This window comes from Terrapene carolina, unplaced genomic scaffold (genome assembly GCF_002925995.2).
Source record: "Terrapene carolina triunguis isolate 2854851 unplaced genomic scaffold, T_m_triunguis-2.0 Scaffold838, whole genome shotgun sequence".
In the NCBI taxonomy this organism is placed as follows: domain Eukaryota; kingdom Metazoa; phylum Chordata; order Testudines; family Emydidae; genus Terrapene; species Terrapene triunguis.
The window spans coordinates 9,078,329-9,102,049 of NW_020665189.1; the positions used below are offsets into that span (position 1 = coordinate 9,078,329).

The following is a 23,721-nucleotide window of genomic DNA, read 5'->3' on the forward strand; positions in this document are numbered from 1 at the left end:
TCCTTTAACCTTCCTCTCACCCCCACCCCCCATGACTGGAGAAGTGTTAACGGGCCATTTCACCTTGAATGGTCCCTTGAAATGTGTTCACTATTTATGCTGAACAATCGGTTCCACCTTTTATTTAGCTGTGACACTCTGGATATGTCTACACTGCAATTAGATACCTGAGGCTGGCCTGTGCTGGCTGACTTGGGCTCGCAGGGCACGGGGTAAAGGGCTGCTTAATTGCAGTGTAGGCTTCCAGGCTCGGGCTGGAGCCTGGGCTCTAGGAACCTGCGAGGTGGGAGGATTTCAGAGCTCAGGCTGCAGCCCAGCCCAGAAGTCTACATTGTACTGAAACAGCCTGGCAGCAATTAAACAGCCGTGCAGTCCCAGCCCGAGTCAGCTGGCACAGGCCAGCCATGGGTTTTTAATTGCAGTGTATACATACCCTCTGAGTACATTTCCCAGACTTGAAGAAGAGCTCTGTGTAGCTCGAAAGCTTGTCCCTTTCACCAACAGAAGTTGAGCCAATAAAAGATGGTCTTTCTCATGTTCAGAGTAGTCTATTTACTCCCCTAGAGTTAGCCAGCTTTCATAGTGGGTATAAACAAGGGGCAAGATTAAACTGTAGTCAACTGGTCTGATTCCAGTTGTGTTGAATTTGCAGTCAGCAACCTACATAAAAAGAACGGTAGGACCCAGGGTAGTAGGATGCTCCCCTAAGGGAAACAAGCCATTCAGAAACACTTTTAAAGTCTTATTTCTTTTGGGATTGATTGTATGACTCTAAAATGGCTGGGCCTTTTATAGTTGATCTACTGATTTGTGAAGGGTTCTGCATAGTTAAGGAAATCAGTTGTTGACTGCAAAAATATTTTCTTTAATGTTAAATAACCAAAAAACAAAATTACAGAATCATCAGCCCCTATTCCAAATGTTCTGGTCTTCCTTTCAGTGGGAATGTCAGTACAGTTGTAGTGGTGATGGCTAATAGATCTGGTATACAGTCAAAGCAATGCTTTAGTGTCATCTGCAAAATCACATCTTTGAAGACTGAAATCAAGAGCCATATGAAAATCTGGTGTTCCAACAGAATATAATCCCTACAATAAATTTTAGCCCCTGGAAACAGAAGCGAAGGTAGCAAAATCTGAGGGTTTACAAATTCTAATTTAAATTCCAAAGCTATATTGAAAGAGACAATGTCAATACAATCCAGAGCTGTTGTTACCCATGATGAGATAACTGAGATGATAGGAACGAGTGTCTTCCATTTCAGTGGAGATAAATGTTGACTTCTTAGTGCTCCTTGGTATGTACATAGTCCCAGTGTATACTTACTTTTGAACACTGCTAGGGTTTTTTTTTTTTTTTTCCTTTTCATCCACTTTAAGCACTTGCTAGTCATCATTTGACATCACTTGACTGTCCTTGAAAGTAATAGGTAATGTTAATTTCTTATTCGAACAGCAAAAAGAATTGCAACTGCTGTAGTGGTTCTCTTTATGTGGACTCAGCTCTGTAGTGGTGTAGCATTTCAAAAGCAATACAAGATGCTGGATTTGCACACATGCCCTGTGGTATTGTTTATGTTCAGTAGTTAGTGGGCTTCTGGAAAAAGTGCATTTGGTTTCAGCACCTTAAAAATCAAAGCCACTAGTGGTCACTTTTCTCATTCTTCCATGGATTCAGACACCTTGTTAGATATGTAAGAGTGCAAATAAAAAAAGCAATGTTCAGCTAAAAGTTAATCCATTGCCATTCAAGTCAAGGGTAACGTTCCCACTGTCGTAAATAGTGCAGCATTTAGCCCTGCAAATAGTATTGTAACTCCTTACTAGACTGAAAAAGACTGTGCATTAATTCTGCCAAGGAACTATCCAAATGATCAAATCATTAAGGCTACGATTTAGTCACGGAGGTCATGGCAGTCACAGATTCTGTGACTTTACCGGACTTCTGTGATATCTAGGGCCTCAGGAGACGGAGGTGGGACTGTGCGCCGCTGCTCTGCAACTGGGGCTGTCTGGAACCAGGACCCTGCAGCCCCAGTCCTGTGGCTTCCGCCAGGGCCTGCAACCGGGGCCGTGCGCCCCAGCCCCGTGGTGTCGCAGGGTTGGCAGGGGCTGCAGCTGGGGCCACACACCCTAGTCTTGCAGCGTCCTTGGGCTTGGTGGGAGTCTGCAGCTGGGACCGCACACCCCAGCCCCGTGGCATCCCAGGCTTGGCAGGGGCTGCAGCCAGGGCCGTGAGCCCCAGCCCCTCAGCTTTCCCCAGGGGTTGCACCAGGGGCTGTGCGCCCCCCTCACAGCTTCCCAGGGCCAAGCGCCCCTTAGCCCCCTGGCTGTGCTGGGCTTCTGGAGGCTGCAGCTGAGGCCATGCACCTCTTTTCCGCAGCTGCGGCCAGCTCTGGAGTGGGGACTGTGTGCCCCTCATGGCTGCGCCCCCCCTCCACTGCAGCTGCTGGCGGGGGGCTTGTCCTGTCAATCTCCCCGCATGGGAATCCATTCTTCCCCCCACCTAGTCCTGCCCACAGGTTATTTTTAGTAAAGTCACAGACGGGTCACAGGCTCCGTGAATTTTTGTTTATTGCCCGTGACCTGTCCGTAACTTTTTACTAAAAATAACTGATATAAAATCTTAGCCTTGCAAACATCAAACACACACAATGTCCTGAGGACTACTGAACCAGTAACAATGACCAATGCTGATGGCATCACACCAGCAATTGTGCAGTGAAGTTCCCAAATCTGGCTGAATCCTGCAAATCAGTAAATCTCTGGGGCCGTCCTCTGGGTGGCACCAGGAAGGGTCAGGACATGCACTTCTTCATGTGTCAATGGAGAGTTGAAGAGCACAGTGTGCTGGGGTGTTTTTATCCATCCTGGAGACAAGGCCGAAGAGCCTGCAATGCCACTTTTGAATATAACGAGCAACTGAAGGAAGGCCAGTTCTCTGCAATATTATGACATTTCGTACAAAGTCAACCCCCTTCATGCTCAGGATTTGGCACTAGGGTGACCAGATGTCCCAATTTTATAGGGGCAGTCCCGATATTCATGGCTTTTTCTTATATAGACCCCTATTACCCCCTGCACTCCATCCTGATTTTTCACACTTGCTATCTGGTCACCCTATTTGGCGCTGACAGCATATATGGAATGCCTCTAGTCACCCCAACGCTGTGTGTAAGTGGGTCCAAGTTTCTGACCCATATAGCAATACATGTGGTACACAAGTTTGACCAATCCTGAGCTTTGTCTCATTGCAAAGATGTTGCTGTATCCATAAGTGAGACATGGACTTTGTGCAGGAGGCGTTGAGACCTATTCGTCAAAGAAAGTCCAGTTTGCTGTGACCGTTTGAACTCTGCTTGCAGCTGAGGTTGATTAACTCATCAGTGCTCTCCACGGTACTCAACCCCACCTGCAGCAGGGCTTCTGGTGGCCCAGCTCCAAAGTTCTGTACCTTGGTCTACTGCCATGAGACGTTCAACCCATAATGTAGGTGGTGTCCTGCAGACCTTGAAGGATGGGGCTGAAATTATCTGACTTCTCCACAAGCAAAGCAGTGTCGTTTGCCTAGTCTTGGTCAGTGAATGCTTCTCGACCAACCTTGATTCTAATGTGTGGAGTGGCAAGTCCTAATATCCAGTTGATGGTTGACAGAATAGTGCTGGGGTGAGACTGCATCCTTGCTGCACACCGCAGGTTGTGTAGGAATGTGGCAAAAGTCACGAACCCACATGTACTCTCGCACCAGTACCAGTGTAAATATCCTGCACCTGATAGAACATCTGGAACACCAATTCCTTTCAATGTGAACCAAAGTGCTGAAAATATTCTTTTGCTGCCTACCGTGGAATTTAAACTGAGCATGGCGTATACCTGCTTTGTTTCACAAGAGCTACATCTTTTGAGTCAGCTTGATTAAGTCATGTTGAAGCACTAATGAAGACTCTTGAGCATTATTTGGCTCTTATAAAACAAAATTGTGATCAATTAAGTGCAAATGAATTGGCACTAGCATACGCATCTGAACGCAATCCAGTTACAGAAAGCTGAAACAGGATGATCAATGGCAGCAATGCCTTTCTGAAGCATTCCTCGAGGTTTGATTCAAAGCCTTACACAGCTTCCAGATGGAGTGTCAGAAGCAAAAAAAAAAATCATGTGGGAATTCAGAAAGTGTAATCATGCATGCAGGCTAGAACTGCTGTCACAGCGCGAGCTGCTTCTTATAGAAGCATTGACACAGTAAGCACCCACAGCAGCAGTTTCTAGTCTTTTCAGTCTTTCACAGCAGCACGTCGATCACAAAGGGGGCTAGTGGCAGGATGGGGCTTTCATCAAGCCAGGATTGTTAATTTATCATGGAAAAGGAAGAGGTTAGAGGAGAGGCTTCAGAGAAGCATTTACAATTATAAAAGGTAGAGTGACAACTGATCAGTTCCTACATTTTTAAGCTGTTTTAAAATTATATTTGCTGGATGAAAATAATGGCAGGTAAATTTTTGAACAAAAACAACAACAAAAAAGAAAGAAATCATAGGAGTGGAGATATGTCTGCAGGGTTTGTATCTGTTCTTCTGGCAGTGTCTGGTGCTACTTTAAGTTGTTGGGTCCTGGCCTGTGGAGATTTTGCTTCTGATGATGAGCTTGGAGAGGTTGGGGGTAATAAACTGGCTCAGGTTAGAGCAGCCTCCAAGATGCTCTAAAATGGATTTAGGGCCAAGCAGGGTATCAATGAGTCACTTCTTGATAGTCCTCTACTCCCATTTACTTCCCCCAGTTTAAATTGGATGCAGCAGACAATCTGGCCCATTATATGCACTTGTAAAGCGCCCATCATCATAACAGCTAGGTGCCATCATGTAAATTAAGCAGGACCACCACAATCATCTGGGAAAAGGGAATAAGTATAAGCAAGTGTGGCAGAGCTCTGACCTTGTCCCCGTGGGTCCTGCGCTTCTAGGCGGTATATGCTAGCCTCAGTGGCTCTCTGTGACCCTCCACGTAGCCCTTCTCTCTCTAGGGCCAGGGTTACAGTCTACTGAGCCCTTTTCATCATAAGCCAGCAAGGAGGTTGGTGAGAGAATTCCCACAGTCTCTGTTGTCCCTAGGGCTTGTTTTAGAACAGTTTAGCCTCCCGTCCTGACAGGGGCCTGACTTCCCCTCCCAGGAGGTGTTCCTGTAGTGGTGGGTTGGGGGGAACACGGGCCCGCCCTCTACTCCGGGTTCCGGCCCAGGGACCCTAATGGTAGCAGCTGTTGGCAGCCAACCTTTCACTGCCAGAGTTGCTACATTTCCCTGGGCCACTTCCCCACAGATCTCCTGCTTCTCCCTTACCTTAGGGCTCCCTTATCAATAACTTGAGGGTGTCTTCATTAACCAGTCCTTCAGCCGCACTTCCTCTCCTCTGGCTCCCTGGCTCTCCTCTGCCTGACTGGAGTGAGCCCTTTTTATAGTATCAGCGGGGCCTTAATTAGAGTCAGGTGGTCACATTAGCTTAATGGCCTCACCTGACTCTTTGCAGGTTAATTGGAGTCAGGTGTTCTCATTAGCCTGGAGCAGCCCCTGCTCTGGTCAGCCAGGGAACAGAAAACTGTTAATCCAGTGGCCAGAATATCTGCCTTCTGCTATTCTGCTGTACCCAACTGGCCTGGGTCTATCACACGAGATATAGAAAAGTGACCATATATCCACTGGGGATTTGAATCTCCAGATGGCACTGTAACACCATCACAAAAACAGATGACTAAAAGCTATAGGAAATAGGGGCACAGCTGAGTCAGTGCGCCTGCCATGTATAATTACCCATCCCATTGCAATGATGATTTATTGAAAAACTCTAAAGCTGCCCTTTTGTTTTGTCTGAAACAGAACATATTAATACTTTAAGCACACTGAGCGCTTAGCAGAAGAAAAGCATATCATTAATATTGCTTTGTCCTAACAATCTGGAGCAAAACATGATTGTGGTGGCAAAATGAATTAATACCAAGACCTTCAATGATGCTGAACATAGAAAATGGGCTAAGTCACTGATTAAATGAACTTGCTAATCATTATTTTTGCCCTGAGTGGTAATATCTCCATATTGCAAAACGATAGCACAATTAGTCTCTGAACACAGAAGCGGCAGGGCCAAGAATCAGATGCATTGAGAGTTCTGCCATGCTGAAATTTGCAGTACCTGTCCATTTTACAGTGCATGTGGCCGAATCACTTACACTGATGAGCAATAAAATTCAGCTAAATTGAACACACAGAGATTTTGCAGCCAATATAACAAGGTATTTCAGAGACCTTAGAGGTATACAACAATTCCTGATCTCCTGTGGCCAATACAGGAAAAAGTGTTTTGTAATGTATTTAGAATGAAGTAAAACATACATTTAATGGGGAAAAATTACACAGAGAAATTGAAGGCTAGGTTCTGTCTTTGGCTTACTCAGCAGAGCAGGGAAATATGGCTTTACCTTACACCTTATCACTCAGATCTTGGGTCTGTTGTAGACTACACCTCCCCTCCCCGCGACCTTTCATAATCTCCCTGCATGCAAATGGGCAGGAACTGGTGTCGTTTTGGCCACACCCACCCTACACATGTTGTCCAGCTGGGGTGGGGGAAGTGAACTGCATCCTTTCAAGTAACAGTGCAGTAACTTGCTTCCCCAACCCTCTGGAGCAACTGTGGCTCAGACTGGTTTGTCAGGCACACGCGCCTCTAAGGGCAAGTGCTGGGGTGAGGCAGCCTTTGCCAGAGTTGGCCTTACCATGAGGCGAACTGAGGAGGCCGTCTCAGGTGCCAGACTGTGGTGGGAGTGCCACTAGGACCCAGAGTGTAGAAAATTGTGTCTTCTGCTGGTGCATATGTATTCTCTCTGGTCTAGATGCACAGAGATGGTGGAGTGCTGTGCTGGAGGAAGGACGGCCACAGATCACTCGGGACGCGGGACAAACAGCTCAAAATCGGGATGGTCCCGATTTTATCGGGATGTCTGGTCACCCTAGGCAGGAGCTGCAGGGAGAGAGAGGCGGAGGAGCCTCTTATGTACCTCTCTAGCACCCCAGGAGCCTGGACTGATTAACACCAGCTTCTCAGGGAGCATCCTGTTTCCTGCTGCTTCCCTGAACCCACTTGAGGAGAACAAGGGCAGTCAACTGAAATAGTAGAAGCCAGTTAGGCCCTTAAGATGCTGATATCTTCCCTCATTCAGACCCTGCTATCAGCCTGCTTATTTGTTCCTTTCAACTGAGTGTTGAGAGCCACTATAGCTGGCATAGAACAGCAGTCATGAGTGAAAGAAGAAAACGTCCCTCTGGGGCAGCATTCAGAAAAAGAAAGAAAGCAAAGGAAGCTTTCTATCTAAGCAGGAAGGAGCTCTCCTGAGATACATAGGAAGCTATTTTCCCACCCATTCAAGAATACAAGAGTCACCGAAGAAGACATTTTGATTACGAGGCACGGGATAATCCCATAAGAGACCCCAAAAAACAATTCAAAGTTGAATTCTTTAACCGGGTGCTAGATTGTGCAATACAGTCAGTTGAAGAACATTTCATGCAGCTCAAGAAACACAGCAGTATATTTGGGATGTTGTATGATACTCCAAAACTCCTCACTATACCTGAAGAAGATGTACACCAGCAATTCAGTGCACTAGAGACAGTGTTGACACATGATGACATGCGCAATATTGATGCAAGTGATTTAGGGGATGAACTGAAAGCCCTTTCAAGATACATTTCAGCAGGAACAACTCCAAAGGCTGTTCTGGAATATATGTACACAAATAAGATGACCACCCTCTTTCCAAATGCTTTTGTTGTTCTGCACATACTTCCTGTAATAGTTCCCAGTGGAGAACGCAGTTTCTGCAAGCTGAAGTTAATAAAAACACATCGACGCTCCACAATGACACAGGAGAGGCTGGTCGGCCTTGCAGCCATCTCAGTAGAGCATGAGCTGGCCCAGACTGTGGACCTTCAGCAGGAAGCAGTTCAAATCTTTGCAACCAAGAAGGCACGGAAAGCACCACTTTGATTATTCAAACAGATAAAAATGCCAGTGTTTACTATGCAGACAAGAAAAGTTACATTTGCTGTTCAGGTGTTTGAAAGTTAAGTGTTACTTAAAATTTTTGAACAAGGCATTTTAAGTTGTTAGTTCTCCTTTATTGGGGTAGGTAGCAGAGCAGTACCATGAGAGAAGTAAGACAGGAAGAATGCAGAATTGAGACCTTTCAAAGTTTTGGCCCAAGTGAGGGGACATAGGGGTGTCATTTGAGCTCCCCGCCTCAGGTGCCAAAATGTTGTGGGCTGGCCCTGCCCCTTGCTCAGAGCACCATCCAGCCCAGAGTAATTGGTTTGATTTCAACAGAATTCACAAGTTAGAATGCAGCCAGTGGGCTGTGGACAGACAGATTCCACCCACAAGCAGCATTCTGTAGTTGTAGGGTGGGGTTAGGTTCTTCCTCAAAATGGGGGCTGCCTCTGCAGCTAGGTAGACTCAGAGCCTGATTCCACAAACCCTTGCTCCTGAGAGTAATACTTAGCAGTGGAGTAGTACTTGACTTCTATGGGATTACCTTTGGTAACAAGAATCTAACATGGTGGTACTCAGATTGAGGCTCGTGAGGTGCAAGCGGCTCTTTAATATGTCTCCTGCAGCTCTTTTCGACACGATATTAAAATACTGTGTGATTTAAACGATTAACCAGTCTAAGTTAACAACCAATGAGAATGCTTTTACTATGTTATTAACCAATTGTAGCTCATAAAATAATACTTGGTCAGTCATTTTGCTGTGAGAATAATATATATCTATATCTATATCTATCTACACACACAAACACACTAAATATTTCCCATCATGCTGTCTTAATATGAATATATAATACTACAGTAAATGAAACAATGAATTCACACTACTGTGGCTCTTTTGGGTAATGCTGATCAGTAATTTAGCTCCTGAACCACTGTAATCTAAGTATCACTGATCTATGAGATCAGGCTCAGTCCCACGGAGCTTTCATGGGCCAGCAGCCAGGGCTTGGAAACTGAAATTTCCATGGGACAGGCAGGTTAGGAGATACTACTGACACTGAGCCAGATTTTCCACTTAAATCAATTAGAATGGGTAGGGTGTATGTTACTGCAGCATATGGCCCATTGTGTATATGCTGCATGTGAAATTTATGAAGAGCTATAATTTTTTCTTTGAAAACTCAACTAAATGAAACAACTGATAATTCAGCCCAACTCTGTCCCAGCAAACCAACATATTATGAAGGTATGCTATATATTAAAAAAAAGTACCCATGCATGGATAGATAAGAGGGAAATACACATGCAAAAGACATTTACTTCCTGTGGCAAATATATGGCAAAACACTCTATGAAAGGAGAAATGTTAATGAAAATATATGATCAGTGTAGAGTGAAATTTACTTTATATTATAAAGAACATATCTGTTTGGTGGAGACATTTGATGTACTTTATCATAAGTGAATCTGATTGCATCCTGAATCAAATGAACAGAGAAAGTGTGAGACTTTCTGCACATGTACGTGGGTAGAGGAGAGCAGAGACAACAGGAATGGGGCACAGAGAGAGACAGAGCAATCATCTCTTATATTAAGCTGAAGGTCCTACTTACAGTTAATAAATGAATAATAGATGTATTAATACGTAATTGAATAATTATTAGAGAGTCCAAAATTTTGCTTACCAGCCATGGGTTATAACCATCTACAATACCTTATACTAATATGCTTATAATGGTCTATAAAACAACCTACTCATGTATGTAATGTGCTAACAACATCTACCATTGATTAACCTTGCATATGTAGAATCTTAGTATGAAGTACGATTGATGTACTTAAGGGTTCTGGGGATTTGCTCCAGTTCCAGCCACTGATGCAACTTTACCCATCAACACTATGGATTTACAATGGTAAAGATGCAATTTGCACTAGTGGATCTCACCTCTGCCAAACCTTGGGGTAAATATCAACAGTGCAAATAACACTAAGCCACATGAAGGGGGTGTACCAGCATAGCTATGCAGATTGCTGGAATCAGGGGAGATCTATGTGTAGACGAAGTTTTCTTCACAGAGTTGTGGTGGCACTATGTCAAAAAAAGCTCAGAGTATTCATTTGAATTTAAAAATTTATTTTCTCCTAGACCTGCACATCTTGTTTTTACTATCTGCAAGTACTTCAGTAACAAAGTGTTACTCTAATTAATACTTGTGGAAAGGGATTGTCAAGCTTGCATGTGTGATCTCTTAGCACTGGACAGGATATTTGGAATGAGATAGGACAGTATTTGACACAGCAGGGGGTGGGAGAGCTGCCTGGCTCCCCCATCACAGTTATGACATAGACAAGAGAAATGTTGATATATATTCAAATAGTTAATAATGTGTTAGTATATGGGTAGGGCCTACCAAATTCATGACCATGAAAAATGCATCATGGACTGTGAAATCTGGTCTCCCCCCATGAAATTTGGTCTTTTGTGTTCTTTTACCCTATACTATACAGATTTCACGGGGTAGAACAGTGTTTCTCAAATTGGGGGTCCTGAACCAAAAGGGAGTTGCGGGGGAGGCGGGGGGGTCGCAAGGTTATTTTAGGGGGTTCATGGTACTGCCACCCTTACTTCTGCACTGCCTTCAGAGTTGGGCGGCTAGAGAATGGCGGCTGCTGACTGAGGTCCCAGCTCTGCAGGCAGCAGCGCAGAAGTAAGGGTGGCAATACCATACCATGCCATCCTTACTTCTGTGCTGCTGCTGGTGGCGGCTCTGCCTTCAGAGCTGAGCTCCCAGCCAGCAGCCACCGCCTTCCAGCTGCCCAGCTCTGAAGGCCGGGCCGCCCCCATCAGCAGTGCAGAAGTAAGGAAAGGAGTACCGCAACCCCCCCTACAATAACCTTGTGACCGCTCCACAACTCCTTTTTGGGTCAGGATCCCTACAATTACAACACTGTGAAATTTCACATTTAAATAGCTGAAATCATGAAATTTACAATTTTAAAAATCCCATGACTGTGAAATTGACCAAAATGGACTGTGAATTTGGTAGGGTCCTATAAATGGCATTCAAGCATATGTAGCAACTAAAAAGAGAGCTCAGTTTTTAATATAAAGAATCAGTTACAGCAAACTCTTTGTGATCAATCCAAAGAGTTAAAAAAAATGTGAGAAAAAAATATTGTGAGGTAATTTCAACCTACAAGTGCATTTGAGGAAATTGCCATGTGAATCAGGACAAACCAACTAAATTTGCTGAGTTAATCACGTGAAGGATATTCATTCAGCTCTAGTTTAAAGCAGATTATGATGCCAAGAAAAATATGTATAAGGGTTTACTCATGTATATTTCGCTGTGGCAATAAGAGGGTTAGAACTCAGATCCTCCTGCTTCAAAAGACCAAGCCTCCAAAATGAATCTCTGTATCATTGTTACCAGGATAAAAGCTATGGAACACAGGTGAGTAGTTTGGATACTGTGCAGCAGTGGGGTGGTGGTGAAATATACACTAGCCAATTCATTGCAATGTGGTTCTTACATTTTTAAATCCTCTGTAAAGCACTTGAAGTTCCCTCTTTGTGAAATTAGTTTGTGCTTCAAGCTGTTCCAGTCCTTCTGGACGATAGCACACCGTGGTCAGCTCTAATTCATCTTCAATTTTATCTAAAAGAAAAGACATGGAAATATTTACTTTGATTGCTACCTTTGCTATATTGAAGCGATGGACAGGTCAAATAACTGGAATATTGATGTATCTCGAGAACAAAAAGAAGAGAGAAAAACTAACATGGAGTTTCTCTATACAACTGGTTTCAATCCTTTAAAAGCAAAATTAAAACTAAAGAGTAGAGCAATACCCCAAATTACTTATTGAGAGGTAAATATTTAGTATTCTGCTCCCAGGGCAGAAATTGATGACATGAATAGGAGGACAAGTAGCTAATCACAGTTCCACTAAAGAATGGTGGAAGTTACCTGTTTAAATACCTGCACAATGCAAAGGAGTAATCCTTCTAGGGTGGTAGTCTTAAAGAAGAGCATGCAAGCATCAGTGGTAAGTGACAGGGCAGACATGCTTAAACATATTATACAAAGACATGACATTACACTGAGTGGAAACAGAAAGAAACTCTCTCTCTCTCTTTTGTACAGTATCAAAAGAGCTTGAAGTGTTAAGGGCATTATGGATCACATTCATTCCAGGTGTAATTCAGGTTAAGTCCAATGGAGCTACGTCCAGGAGGAATTTGGCCCTATGCTTACATGGCCTTTTGGGGGAAATAGGTAAGCCGTGAAGTGCCCATGTGGATTTGGTGTAAAAGTTTTTTTCTTGCGAAAGTACATAGATTTGGACACATGCATACATCCTTCCACCCAAATCCTCCCATGTGACTTGTAGATTATAGAAATCTCATTTCACTAGCAGTGCCAAAAAAGCATATGAACAGAGGGTTACTGTATGCCAGTCTGAGATTATCAAAAATACTCCTGAAGCCAGATGTGACTATTCATCACAGCTGTCCCAAAATCCCCAATCCTCCCTAAGCCATGAACCCACACCACCTCTATGGTATAAAGGTCAGTGAGCACCTCCAGTATGAACTCACTTTCAGAAAAATGTCATCTATACTAGACCTTCAATGACTGTCGTACACACTTATGGCAAAACTACTCAGTTCATATCCTGTAAAAATCAATTGGGTTACTATGTGAATTATGGTTGATTCCTGCTCAAATGCACAGGGAAATGATAAACTAATTGTCAAGTATGAGTTTGAGAAGGAAAATTCTCCTGGTCTACATTGGAGCTTTGAGCAGAGATCAGCCCTTTAAACCTTGCTGGTTAATCCTACGTGTTAGATTCCTTGTGAATTTAAACTGGTCTCAGAGCATGGGGGAATCTTTCCACCCTCTATGTCTGTGTTCTTCAGAAGTCAGAATCTGTGGGTGCTGCATTTTAAAGTATTCAAATCCAGGTCCAAATTTTGGAGTGTGGGCCCATCTCCAGTCTAAGCTATCAACAGCAGATCATTACAGAAAATGCACAGTAGGGGTGATCCAATGCTTTTAACTATGCTTTTTCATGGCTTTCCCACTATAGTAGTATGTACACATAGTTTTAATGGCTGGGTTAATGGCATCTATGGAAAAGATCAAGTAAGCTTTGATTATTTGTTTTTAACCTAATCTCCTCTTGGACCATGAGTTTTACTGGCATTATCGGGCGTGATGGCAATTTGCATAGACATACTCAAGCTAGCTTTAATCTAGCTCGCTCATGTCATGGAATAGAGAAGCTGCAGTGGCACACGCTTCAGTGAGAGCTAGCCCCATGAGTAATTACCCAAGGTTCTGCAGAGGCATGTGTAGCCGCCGCTAAATGCATACTGCCACAGCTTCACTGCTCTGGGACCCAAACTAGTGAGATTAAAGCTAGCACAGGTATGTCTACCTGAGCTGCAATCACACCCTGTACTCTAGTCGAGACATACACAAACTCCTAGTCAATAAAAACAGGGCAATAAGGAATAGGCTTAAGGTACAGAAGAGAAAATTTAGCCTAAACATTGGTATATGTATAACTCTTCAAACAGCTCAGTAGTGGAACGAACTGATATGGGGAGTTTTTAAATGCTATCAGACTTGACACTCACCCACGCATCAGCAATAATAAAATCAGTCCTGCCAAAATGAGGGGGCATGGACTTGAATGAACTTTGAAAAGCCATATCAAAGAGACTGTGCATTTTGATACAGGAAGCACTACAAGACTCTTACTAGTTATTTCTACAGGTCACTAGATGCCACAACCTAGAATATTCTTATTCCTGACTGGAAAAGAGGAATTTGAATATCTTTACTGTGTTTTCCTCTTTCCCTCTTTTTCCATTAACTGAGTATTCACGCTGCATGGATCTAGTAATCAACCCCAATCTGAAAACTGACAATCACATCACCAGTCCATGTCATTATGAAATATGTATAATCAATAGCCAAGTACTTCTCCCTCCCCCTCCCCCCAAAACACACACAGCACCTCCACAATGTGTGTTCAGCAGAAGAAATTTCAGGCTGATCACCAGTATGCTTCAAAATATGATAATCATTTTTTGGAATTGTGTAGATTAATTAAGATGAATGCCACTGCACACAGTTACAAAATTTGTCTAATGGGGATTTTTAGCACTCAACTTCAGATAATTTTAATTGTAACACTACAGCAGAGGGAAACATCTTGTCAAAGGGATCCTCAGTGACTGACAGGGAGTAAAGGCAAAGGGAATCAGTTATAAGGTTAGTTAGATCGAGAACAGCATATTTGATTAGTGATCTAGAAAAATGAGAGGCAGTAGCAGAAAGGAAACTGAGGAGAGAGCAATGGTCTGCAGAAGTGGATGAAATAGTGAAGGGGAAAAAGAGATTGGGACCATCAGCAGAGGGAGACAGAGTCCTGGAAAGGAGAAGAACGAAGAGACGCCACTAAAGACGACGGAGAGGAGAGAGTCTGGAAGAAAGAGATACTGTTAGAAGGAAGAGTAGGGGGCTGGAGAAGAAAGTAAAAAAGAAGGGACTGTGAGATGAGAAGAAAGACAGGGGTCTTTGAAAAAAGGATGGGTGGGGAGGAAGATGTCCTAAGATGAAAGGGTGGAATATGGGGGAGGAAGGAGGGAGGGAAAAAAGGAGTGTAGTGGAGAGGGAAGGAGAAGATAAATGGGAAACAGAAAGAAAGAGAATATCAGTCATCAATGGATCCAACCTAGGGAGACCCACCTCTAGTCTGAACATGATTTCTCATAAGTAAAAGGTATAATTTGCCTTGAAATAAATTAATTAAAAAATACATTTTCAATCTGCCCAAACAATTCCAGGTTCTCTTCTGCTCAGAACAATCAACCAGCTTGTACCTGTCACAGTCAGCTGTGTCCCCCCTCCCCCTCCCATGTTTTAATAAACTGTGCAGCACAAAGACAATATTTAGGATTAAGCATTGCTCACTCTCTCCCTTACTGAATTCACATTCTCTGAACTTATCTCCTTTAGCACTGCTCACCTTCCACACACTTTTCTGTGACCTCTCATGGGTCAACATTCTGGTAGTATTGCCTATTGGTTTGATCTAATCGAAGGTATTTATAGTGTCGCTCAATGTAGAATCTAGGTGAAAAATGCAGGTGGAAGATAAGTACAAACAATTAATTTGACTCTACTTTTGCCCATCGAGGATTTGACTAATTCAACTTGACTTTTAAAGATGAATTTTTCCTGCATCTCCGAGATCTTGCATGTCTTACTCCATGACAGGCAGTGCTAAAATCCAATGAGGTGTTTGAATTCAGGCCCTTTAATTTAAATGTGAGGCTGTAGGTATTTTCCACAAGGGGCTCTCACCTGTGGAATATGTTTCTCCCACCTTGGTTCTCCAGAGTCTGCTTTAGGGTTACTGAAAATTCAGAAGGACAGAACCTGGAATGCTTATGGATCAAAGTACTAACTGATAAAACACAAGATGGGGTACCAGTAGGGGTGTGCAATAGACACTATATCAGAGAAGGGAACAGAATGAGCAGCTCTGTAAACAGTATAGACAGTAAAACAGTTCTATAAACAGTGCTCTTTTGAACATTATTTGAAAATATACCAATTAGATGATGTGCATCCTAGGATATTAGAGAACTGTATAAATACAATTACTGTACCCTGAATTATTTTTCAGAACTAATGGAGAACTAGGAATGTACCAGAAAATTATGAAAACTAAATCTAGTGCCAATCTTCCTCAAAAATTAAACTAAAAAATCCTACATTTAATATCATTTGCAAATCTCATTTTGATTCCCAATAAAACAATAAAACAAATATTGAAAGAGAAAAAATAACACAATGCTTAGAAGTCAAAGGAATGATAACTTTACTGGCAATAGAAGTTAGTCTCACTGGATCCAGTTCCCTACTGTTTCACACCTTGTGTTGTCATTTACACCTTTGCAAAAGAAGTGAAAAAATGCTATGAAGTCAGGATGGTAGCCTTTTACAACCCCTTGGCACAGCTGTAAATGACTTCAGCAAGATTTAAGGCAGGCTCATTGGAAAGCAATTTTCAGGTTGATTCATTCTTTTTGGAAGACTGATACCATTTATAAGATTACGTATTCACAATATCACTGGTTTTTCCATTGTTAGACAAACAGATTCCTAAATGAGTATTTGGTATTCATATTCTAAAAATAACAAACAACAATTAAAGGGAAAGATCTGGCAGACTTTACTTATGCAAAACTTCATTTGTAGCCGCATGTTTGTTTTAAACAAATAAGGTCTAAAGGCTGGATATTAAAAAACTTATTTCTTTTGCTTATGCAGCCATATTTTGTACAAACTGAAGAATGAATACCAGCAGCCCAGCTATTAAAAATATTCCCTGTATCAAAGAATACTTGATAAACACAATATTTCAGTAGTGGCATGCTACATTTTGATAAACCCCAGCCTCATTCAATGGGAATATCAGAGTGTCATTCATCTATTTCAGCCTGTCTTGCATTCACAGATTCTTTCCAATTCACAACCTTTGGTCCCAGAGGACAGATGTTTTCTTATTAAAAATCAGGTAGACTTTTGCTGTATATAACAACTTCTCCACTCCCTACGCTAAGAAATACACAAGGTGTGAAACAGCAGGGAATTGGATCCAGTTGGAAGGGACTTCAAGAGGTCATCTAGTCCAGTCTCCTGCACTTATGTTGCTCAACTTCTCTAAAAAAAATTTTTAAACAAATTCCAGGACTAAGGTTAGGGAAAATAAGAATCTATCCTTTTTAAAACACATTCTTTTCTACATTCAGGAATTGGTATCTCTCACTCAAGTCTATGATGAAAACTGTATGAGCTATCCCTTTCACATTCTACTTACTCATCCTGCACTAGATGACCTCTTGAGATCCATTTCATCCCTGTATTTCTATAATTGCTATGATCTTTTCCTTCAGGAAGCATTTAGAAACTTAAGCAAAACAAATGTGACCAAGAAGATGGCCACAAAGAAATAGAATCAACTATTTTCAAATAGATACGTTCTGAAAATGGCAGACAGTAATTCTCATAGTAAAATCCATCCAGAGTATGTGCTATATCCTAATAATAATAATCCACTTCTCCTTTGGTAAGGATTTGAACATTTGGGTTCATCCTACTACCTACCAACAAGGTGTCATTCCGACAGGACAACAAGCATCATTTCACAGAATCACACTGTATACAGCAAAGACAGAAAAGACCTACTGTGTTATTTTCCCTTTGTCACTTCAAAGCTGATGTCCGGTCTGGTTTTTAAAGGACCAAAATGATGCAGTCTCCAAACACTCCCCGTGTGAGTAACTATTCCCCACTCCAATGGATCTCACAATTAGGAATTTTTTTCTGATATACATTTGTTATTTACATTTGAACTTTGCTCAATTGGATCCCATTTTTCATAGTTGTTTCCACCTGTAGCTTTATAAACTCCTCCTCTCCCTTTTTAAAGATCTGTAGGGATGTTGTGCACTTATATGCAGGCAGCCAATGAGAGCCGTGTTAGTGATAGTAATATAGTATTTAGGCCTGTTTATTTGCCTGAGATAGAATTTTGAGGTTTTTCAAATATAATTGTTTGTGCCTTATATCCTTAACATATGTGAACAAGGAACAAAGACACGGTGTGTTGCTTCTTCCTACAACCAGATGGGTTTTTTAGTATAATAAATAAAAGATAAGAAATAGAGCTAAAATGTTGCTGGATACATGGTGGGAGTTTAATATACAACTGCCTCGACTCATTTCCCAAGACAAGGTTAAGCAAACAGTTGGGAGGGGCGAGGTAAAAGAAACACTAAAAGCCAAAGAAAAAGTAGCCTTGGCCAGGACACAACCTCCCTCCCTACCCCTCCCATGGGGTACAAAAAAGGTGGTACTGAAGCCTCCAGACTCAAGACCTTCCAAAATGGAACATAACCATCAATTGTAAGGGGTGGTACCAGGGGCGGGCACTACCGGTATAATTAAGTCTGCTAAGAAGGAGGAAAAGCTCTATTGGTGTACAGAGCTGTGGTTATGCTTCCTTGTTAACTCTAACAGACATTGCATTGTCTGCACTTTGGACTCTGGCCTTCTGCTTTCTGTCTGCGTGACAAGAACCCAGGGAGGGCAGCGGAGCCATAACAAGCTGCAAAATGAGTATTCAAGAACAGAATTTGGCCTTCATTGTTCATACTCTTCAAAATTCTGGCAGTGTTTTCAAATTCTTGCAGTGTTTTCACAGCTTTTTTTAGTCATCGCTTAGTTCTTTTCAGTCATTTCTGTCAGTTTCTCCAGGCCTTTATTCCTTCATTTCTCTCCGGGTTAATCAAGATTTTCCTGAATCTGATCACAGTAATCTCAATATCCTTATTTGTGATACAATGCTCCTGCACATAGTCTAAAAATCACATTGTCTTTATTAAATATATTGCAATCTCCTCCAATTTGCTATCCACTATCACACATCAGCTCAGTCTTTTCCTGACTCACGGCTTTTCAAGTACGGCTCTGTGTATAGAAATTGGGTGTGATTGACCCTCAGATGTACAAAGCTGCATTTTTCTTACACTGAATCTCACTTTTTAGTGATGTGTGACCATAAGAGTGTCTCGCAAGGTTTCTCTCAATATTTATTCCATCGTGTTACTGGAGACTAAATGCCAGGAGTGATTTTATTTAAATAAAAAGTTCAGTAACACAGTTGCTCTTTTCCAATCCTCTAGTGTATCATTGGTTCTTCAGGACTTTTAAATAAATAATTGCCAGTGGTTTAATAATGTCATTAGCTAATTATTTTGTTAGCCCAGCGATATCTATCATGCAGACTTGATGATTTATTCATCTTTCCCACTCATTCCCATACCTTATTTTTAGAACAGCAGCTATATCGACAAAGTTTTCCTTTCTTCCTAATTGCCCATACATCTTTTTTATATTTTTCTGGTTAAAATAAGATTTTTAACAAGCAGGTAGTTCATCCATTTTGGACGTGTCGCTGGCGTGGTCTCTCTCCTCATTGGGCCTACTTTCCCTCCAAATGGAGTTTTAAAAGCCTTACTTGTTCTCCTTATTTCATTTGGTTAGCATTAACTAAATGTGCTTCTTTTTTAGTCCTTATGTTTTCCACACAAGCCTTGATTAACTAAGATAACTAACCTTGTCTGGTTCCTTCCAACTTTGTCCCTTTGTAGTACAGCTTTTCTCGTACTTTCAGGTCTTCAATAAATTGCTCATGAAGCCATACTGGCCACTTTTGGTTTCATGTTTTTCAGTGGTAACATAATTTCTTGTAATTTAATTCTCATGTTTGTTTGAACATGCTCCAGTCATCTACCACACTCATGGAATTGAATATGTCCTCTTATAGCACCTGCTTCACTTTTGTGCCTACACACATACTTAGCTTCAGGGATAGACACACATATAAGTATTTGTTGAGGGACTAGGATAGCTGTAGAATAGTCTACTGAATTCTTACTCTTTCAAGTGTTCAGTGAATCCATTTCTTAATACTGTTTCTCGACAGGAATTTGTGGTCACTGTGTACTCTCAAATTCCCAGCCAGTTCCTCTCTATGGGTAAAAATACATCCTGGATGGGTTCTTCTCTGGGTGGATTTTCTATTTCCTGGCTCATAGTTCTCCTCTACTTCCTGTACCTGATGTATTTATTTGAGAATCCATATTTAGCTGTATGTGTCACCCCAAAGTAGGAATACTCAAAGTACTGTTCCCTATGACTCTGAATGTCATGGTAGTTGGTCCAGGAATTGTGATGACACTTTAGGGTATTTGAAACTGAAACTTGGTGCTTTTTCTTTGCTTTCCATTGCTACCATTTCCTACTGCCTTCATTATCACCTCTTTCCTTTTATGTTCCGCCCATGCAAACTTACTGCATTCACCATTATTAACATTCCACCAGTAAGAATCATTCTAGAGTAAGGTAACCAAACAGCAAGTGTGAAAAATCAGGATGGGGGTGGGGGTAATAGGAGCCTATATAAGAAAAAGCCCCAAATATCGGGCCTGTCCCTATAAAATTGGGATATCTGGTCACCCTATTCTAGAGGTTTAAATAAAACTGGCTAGATATGGATCATAATTCAGCAGCACTGTAATTCATAACTTTTAATCATGCTTTTTACATGTGTGTTTAGGTATAGCTCTTCAATAAAGTAGTTCTCTGTTCATTGTAGATATCTTATTTGTAGATCATCTTGTTCATTATAATTGGAAATATAAGCCAGATATTTGGTGTAAGATCAAAGCTCTCCCTCCCTTGCTACCTAGTTTGAAGCCTATCTAACATAGCCCGCCAGTTTTTAGTTTGGAAGTCAGGTCTCTCACTTACTTAAGTGAACACTAACTAACACAACAGGGTGAATAATTCTTAATTTAGAGAAATCTGCCTCTTACCCTGTTGCAAGTTGTCCTTGAACAGACAGTTTTACTTAATTACTCAACCTGGAGTTCTTGTTGGGGCCCTCAGCAGCTGCTGGAGATGCAGACAACCATAGTAACTAAGCAGTATGTTTCCCCTACTTGTGCTTAGTGATTAATGTTGCTAGCTTTTTCTTTTGGATCTAGATCTTGCAGCAGTGATCTGTGCCTTTGACACTTCTACATTGGACTACTACAATGAACTGTATATGGAGCTATTTCTAAAGACAAGCTGGAAACTCCACTAAGTGTACAGCATGATTGTCCATTTGCTTAGCAGTCCTTCTTGCAGAGAACACACATTACAACTGTTCTCTCTGATCTGCATTTGTTCCTTTATAGAATCACAGAAGTGTAGGACTGGAAGGGACCTCGAGAAGTCATCTAGTCGAGTCCTTGGCACTCAAGGCAGGACTAAGTAATAACTAGATTATTCCTGACAGGTGTTTGTCTAGCCTGTTCTTAAACCCCCCCAGTGATGGAGATTCTAGGCAATTTGTTCTAATGCTTAACCACCCTTACAGTTAGGAAGTTTTTCCTAATGTCCAACCTAAACCGACTTTGCTGCAATTTAAGCCCATTGCTTCTTGTCCTATCCTCAGAGATTAAAGAGAACAATTTCTCCCTTCTCCTTGTAACAATCTTTTATGTACTTGAAAACTTATCTCTCCCCCCAAAGTCTTCTCTTCTCCAGATTGAGCAAACCCAATTTTGTCCATCTTTCCTCATAGGTCATGTTTTCTAGATGTTTTATTATTTGTGTTGCTCTCCTCTGGACTTTCTCCAATTTGTCCACATCTTTCCTCAAATGTGGTGCCCAGAAGTGGACACAATACTCCAGCTGAGTCCTTGTCAGCACAGAATAGAGCAGAATAATTGATTCTCGTGTCTTGCTTACAACTCTCCTGTTAATATATCCCAGAATAATGTTCGCATTTCTTGCAACAGTGTTACACTGTTGACTCATATTTAGCTTGTGATTCACTATGGCCCTCAGATCCCTTTCTGCAGTACTCCTTCCTAGACAGTCATTTCCTATTTTGTGTGTGTGTGACTGATTGTTCCTTCCTAAATGGAGTACTTTGCATTTGTCCTTATTGAATTTCATCCTATTTACATCAGACCATTTCTCCAGTTTGTCCAGATCATTTTGAATGATAATCCTATCCTCCAAAGCACTTGCAACCCCTCCCAGGTTGGTATCGTCCGCAGACTTTATAAGTGTACTCTCTATGCCATTATCTAAATCATTGATGAAGATATTGAGCAGAACCGGACACAGAACTGATTCCTGTGCAACCCCTCTTGTTATGTCCTTCCAGCTTGACTGTGAATCACTGATAAATACTCTCTGGGAATAGTTTTCCAACCTGTTATGCACCCGCATTATAGTAGCTCTATCTAGGTTATATTTCCTTAGTTATGTTTCTGGATATAATTTGTTAGTGTTTTTGATGAATACAGATCAAATTGGTCTGAGTCCTGTCACCTTGAAAGATCCTCATGCCATGCCATAGCTTCAGCACCTTAAATAATTTCAGCTGCTAAGAGCAAACTGGTTTAAACAGGAGGGATTGGCAGCAGTACCTTCCACTCTGAAATTTGATTTTCCTCTTAATGGAAAGGAGCCAGAGCCTACTAACCATCACGGCATATTGGAAAGCTTATCGGTTTTTACAGGCCTTTGCCTGTAAGAGACAGGAGAGGGCATTATTAGCCTGGTTGATGGGGTAAAGGGAGATTTTCTTACTGATCAAGACTGTAATTTTTGGTATATGTATTTTTTCATAAATCAAACTGAATAAATAGTGGCTTTACTTTACAAAGAATAAAAACTTTAACACTGTTACATAATATTGAATGTTTTATGGATTGCTGCTAGTGAAAATTATTGCATTCTATTGCTTTTGCTGTTTGCTTGAGAATGGAGATGGAGTTTTCCTTAAAATAGATCAAGCATGATATTTTAACTAAATACACAGTTTAGAAATTATTTAACGGGTGGGCTTTTCAGATCTGATTTATAATCCCTTATATTTATTCTAATTATACCTTTCCTTTAAAATTTGAGCATTTCCTTACCTAGATCCCCTTGAAAATGAGCCCCTCAAAGTGAATTTCACCATTGTAAATGACACTGAATGGAATTTACATTTTTGTAAACCTCCAGTATCAGAAGAGAGTAATTTAAGCCTCTTTCTGTAAGAGCCAAGATAACATCAAATTGTCAACCTGTGTACACATCCACACACATCCTGACAAAATATACCATTTCATCATGGGGGAAAAGAGATTTTGCTATTTATACACAAGCTCTGACAGAAGGGCACAATTCTGCTCCCATTGACATCAAAGGGAAAAAATTCCATTGATTTCAAAGTGAGTCAGGAGTGGGTCCAGTATTTCATCTTTCCCCACAAATCTTTCAGTGCCACTGGAATTAAGGCTTCTATATTGTGTCCTACAAGAAAAGAAAAATGTTTAACTGTCATATTAGACAAAAAGCCATTTCTTGAATTTTCTTTGTCAATTAATTTTAATTTCTTAAAAATGTAATGCATATCAGACACTTGCCTACATACAGTATTTCCAGGTCAAACAGAACAATCAGTTACCATGGCAGGCACTATCCATTAAATAGAAAAATATTCAGTAATTCACTACTTCTAGCACTAGAGGGCAGATAATATACCACCAGTCTGAAAATAAGATACCACTGCTTCAAAAACCCTGTTGGGATTAAATATTCAAGTATGTTTATTTACTTATTTTGCAAACTATGAAAGAATGCCTAACCAATGTTCTGGGTAAAGATACACTCAATAAATAAATAGACCCATCAGTTTCCCGAGATGAAATCAGCAACAACATCACTTGGGCATGTGGCAGATGTTAGACTCAGATATAGTGCCACAACAGTTTGCATAAACAGCCCCCTGCCATGGTCACTGTAACCAACCAAAATAAGTGACCGAGTGGTTGTCCCTAATAGTGCAAAATCTTGAATAAAGATGTTTCAAGCCATGCCACAGTCAGCAAACTCTTGTGAAGCAGTACACTCTTGAAGATCAAACACTGCTACTGAAAACACCTCATCTTCCAATCCTCAAAGATCGCACATCTAGGGACTGGCAGCAGAAATACCTCAGTATTCCTATGCACCATGATACAAAGGCAGTACCCCAGGCTAGC

At 41.4% G+C, this 23,721-nt stretch overlaps 1 protein-coding gene across 1 annotated transcript in view; it reads right to left on the reverse strand.

The window, feature by feature from the left end:
* The window catches only part of KCNIP1 (potassium voltage-gated channel interacting protein 1), a 554,351-nt gene that overhangs the window by 26,692 nt on the left and 503,938 nt on the right, over positions 1-23,721 (reverse strand). Inside the window, exon 3 of the mRNA XM_024206157.2 lies at positions 11,571-11,695. Within this exon, the coding sequence (XP_024061925.1) occupies positions 11,571-11,695 (125 nt within the window). The remainder of the gene's footprint in view (positions 1-11,570; positions 11,696-23,721) is intronic.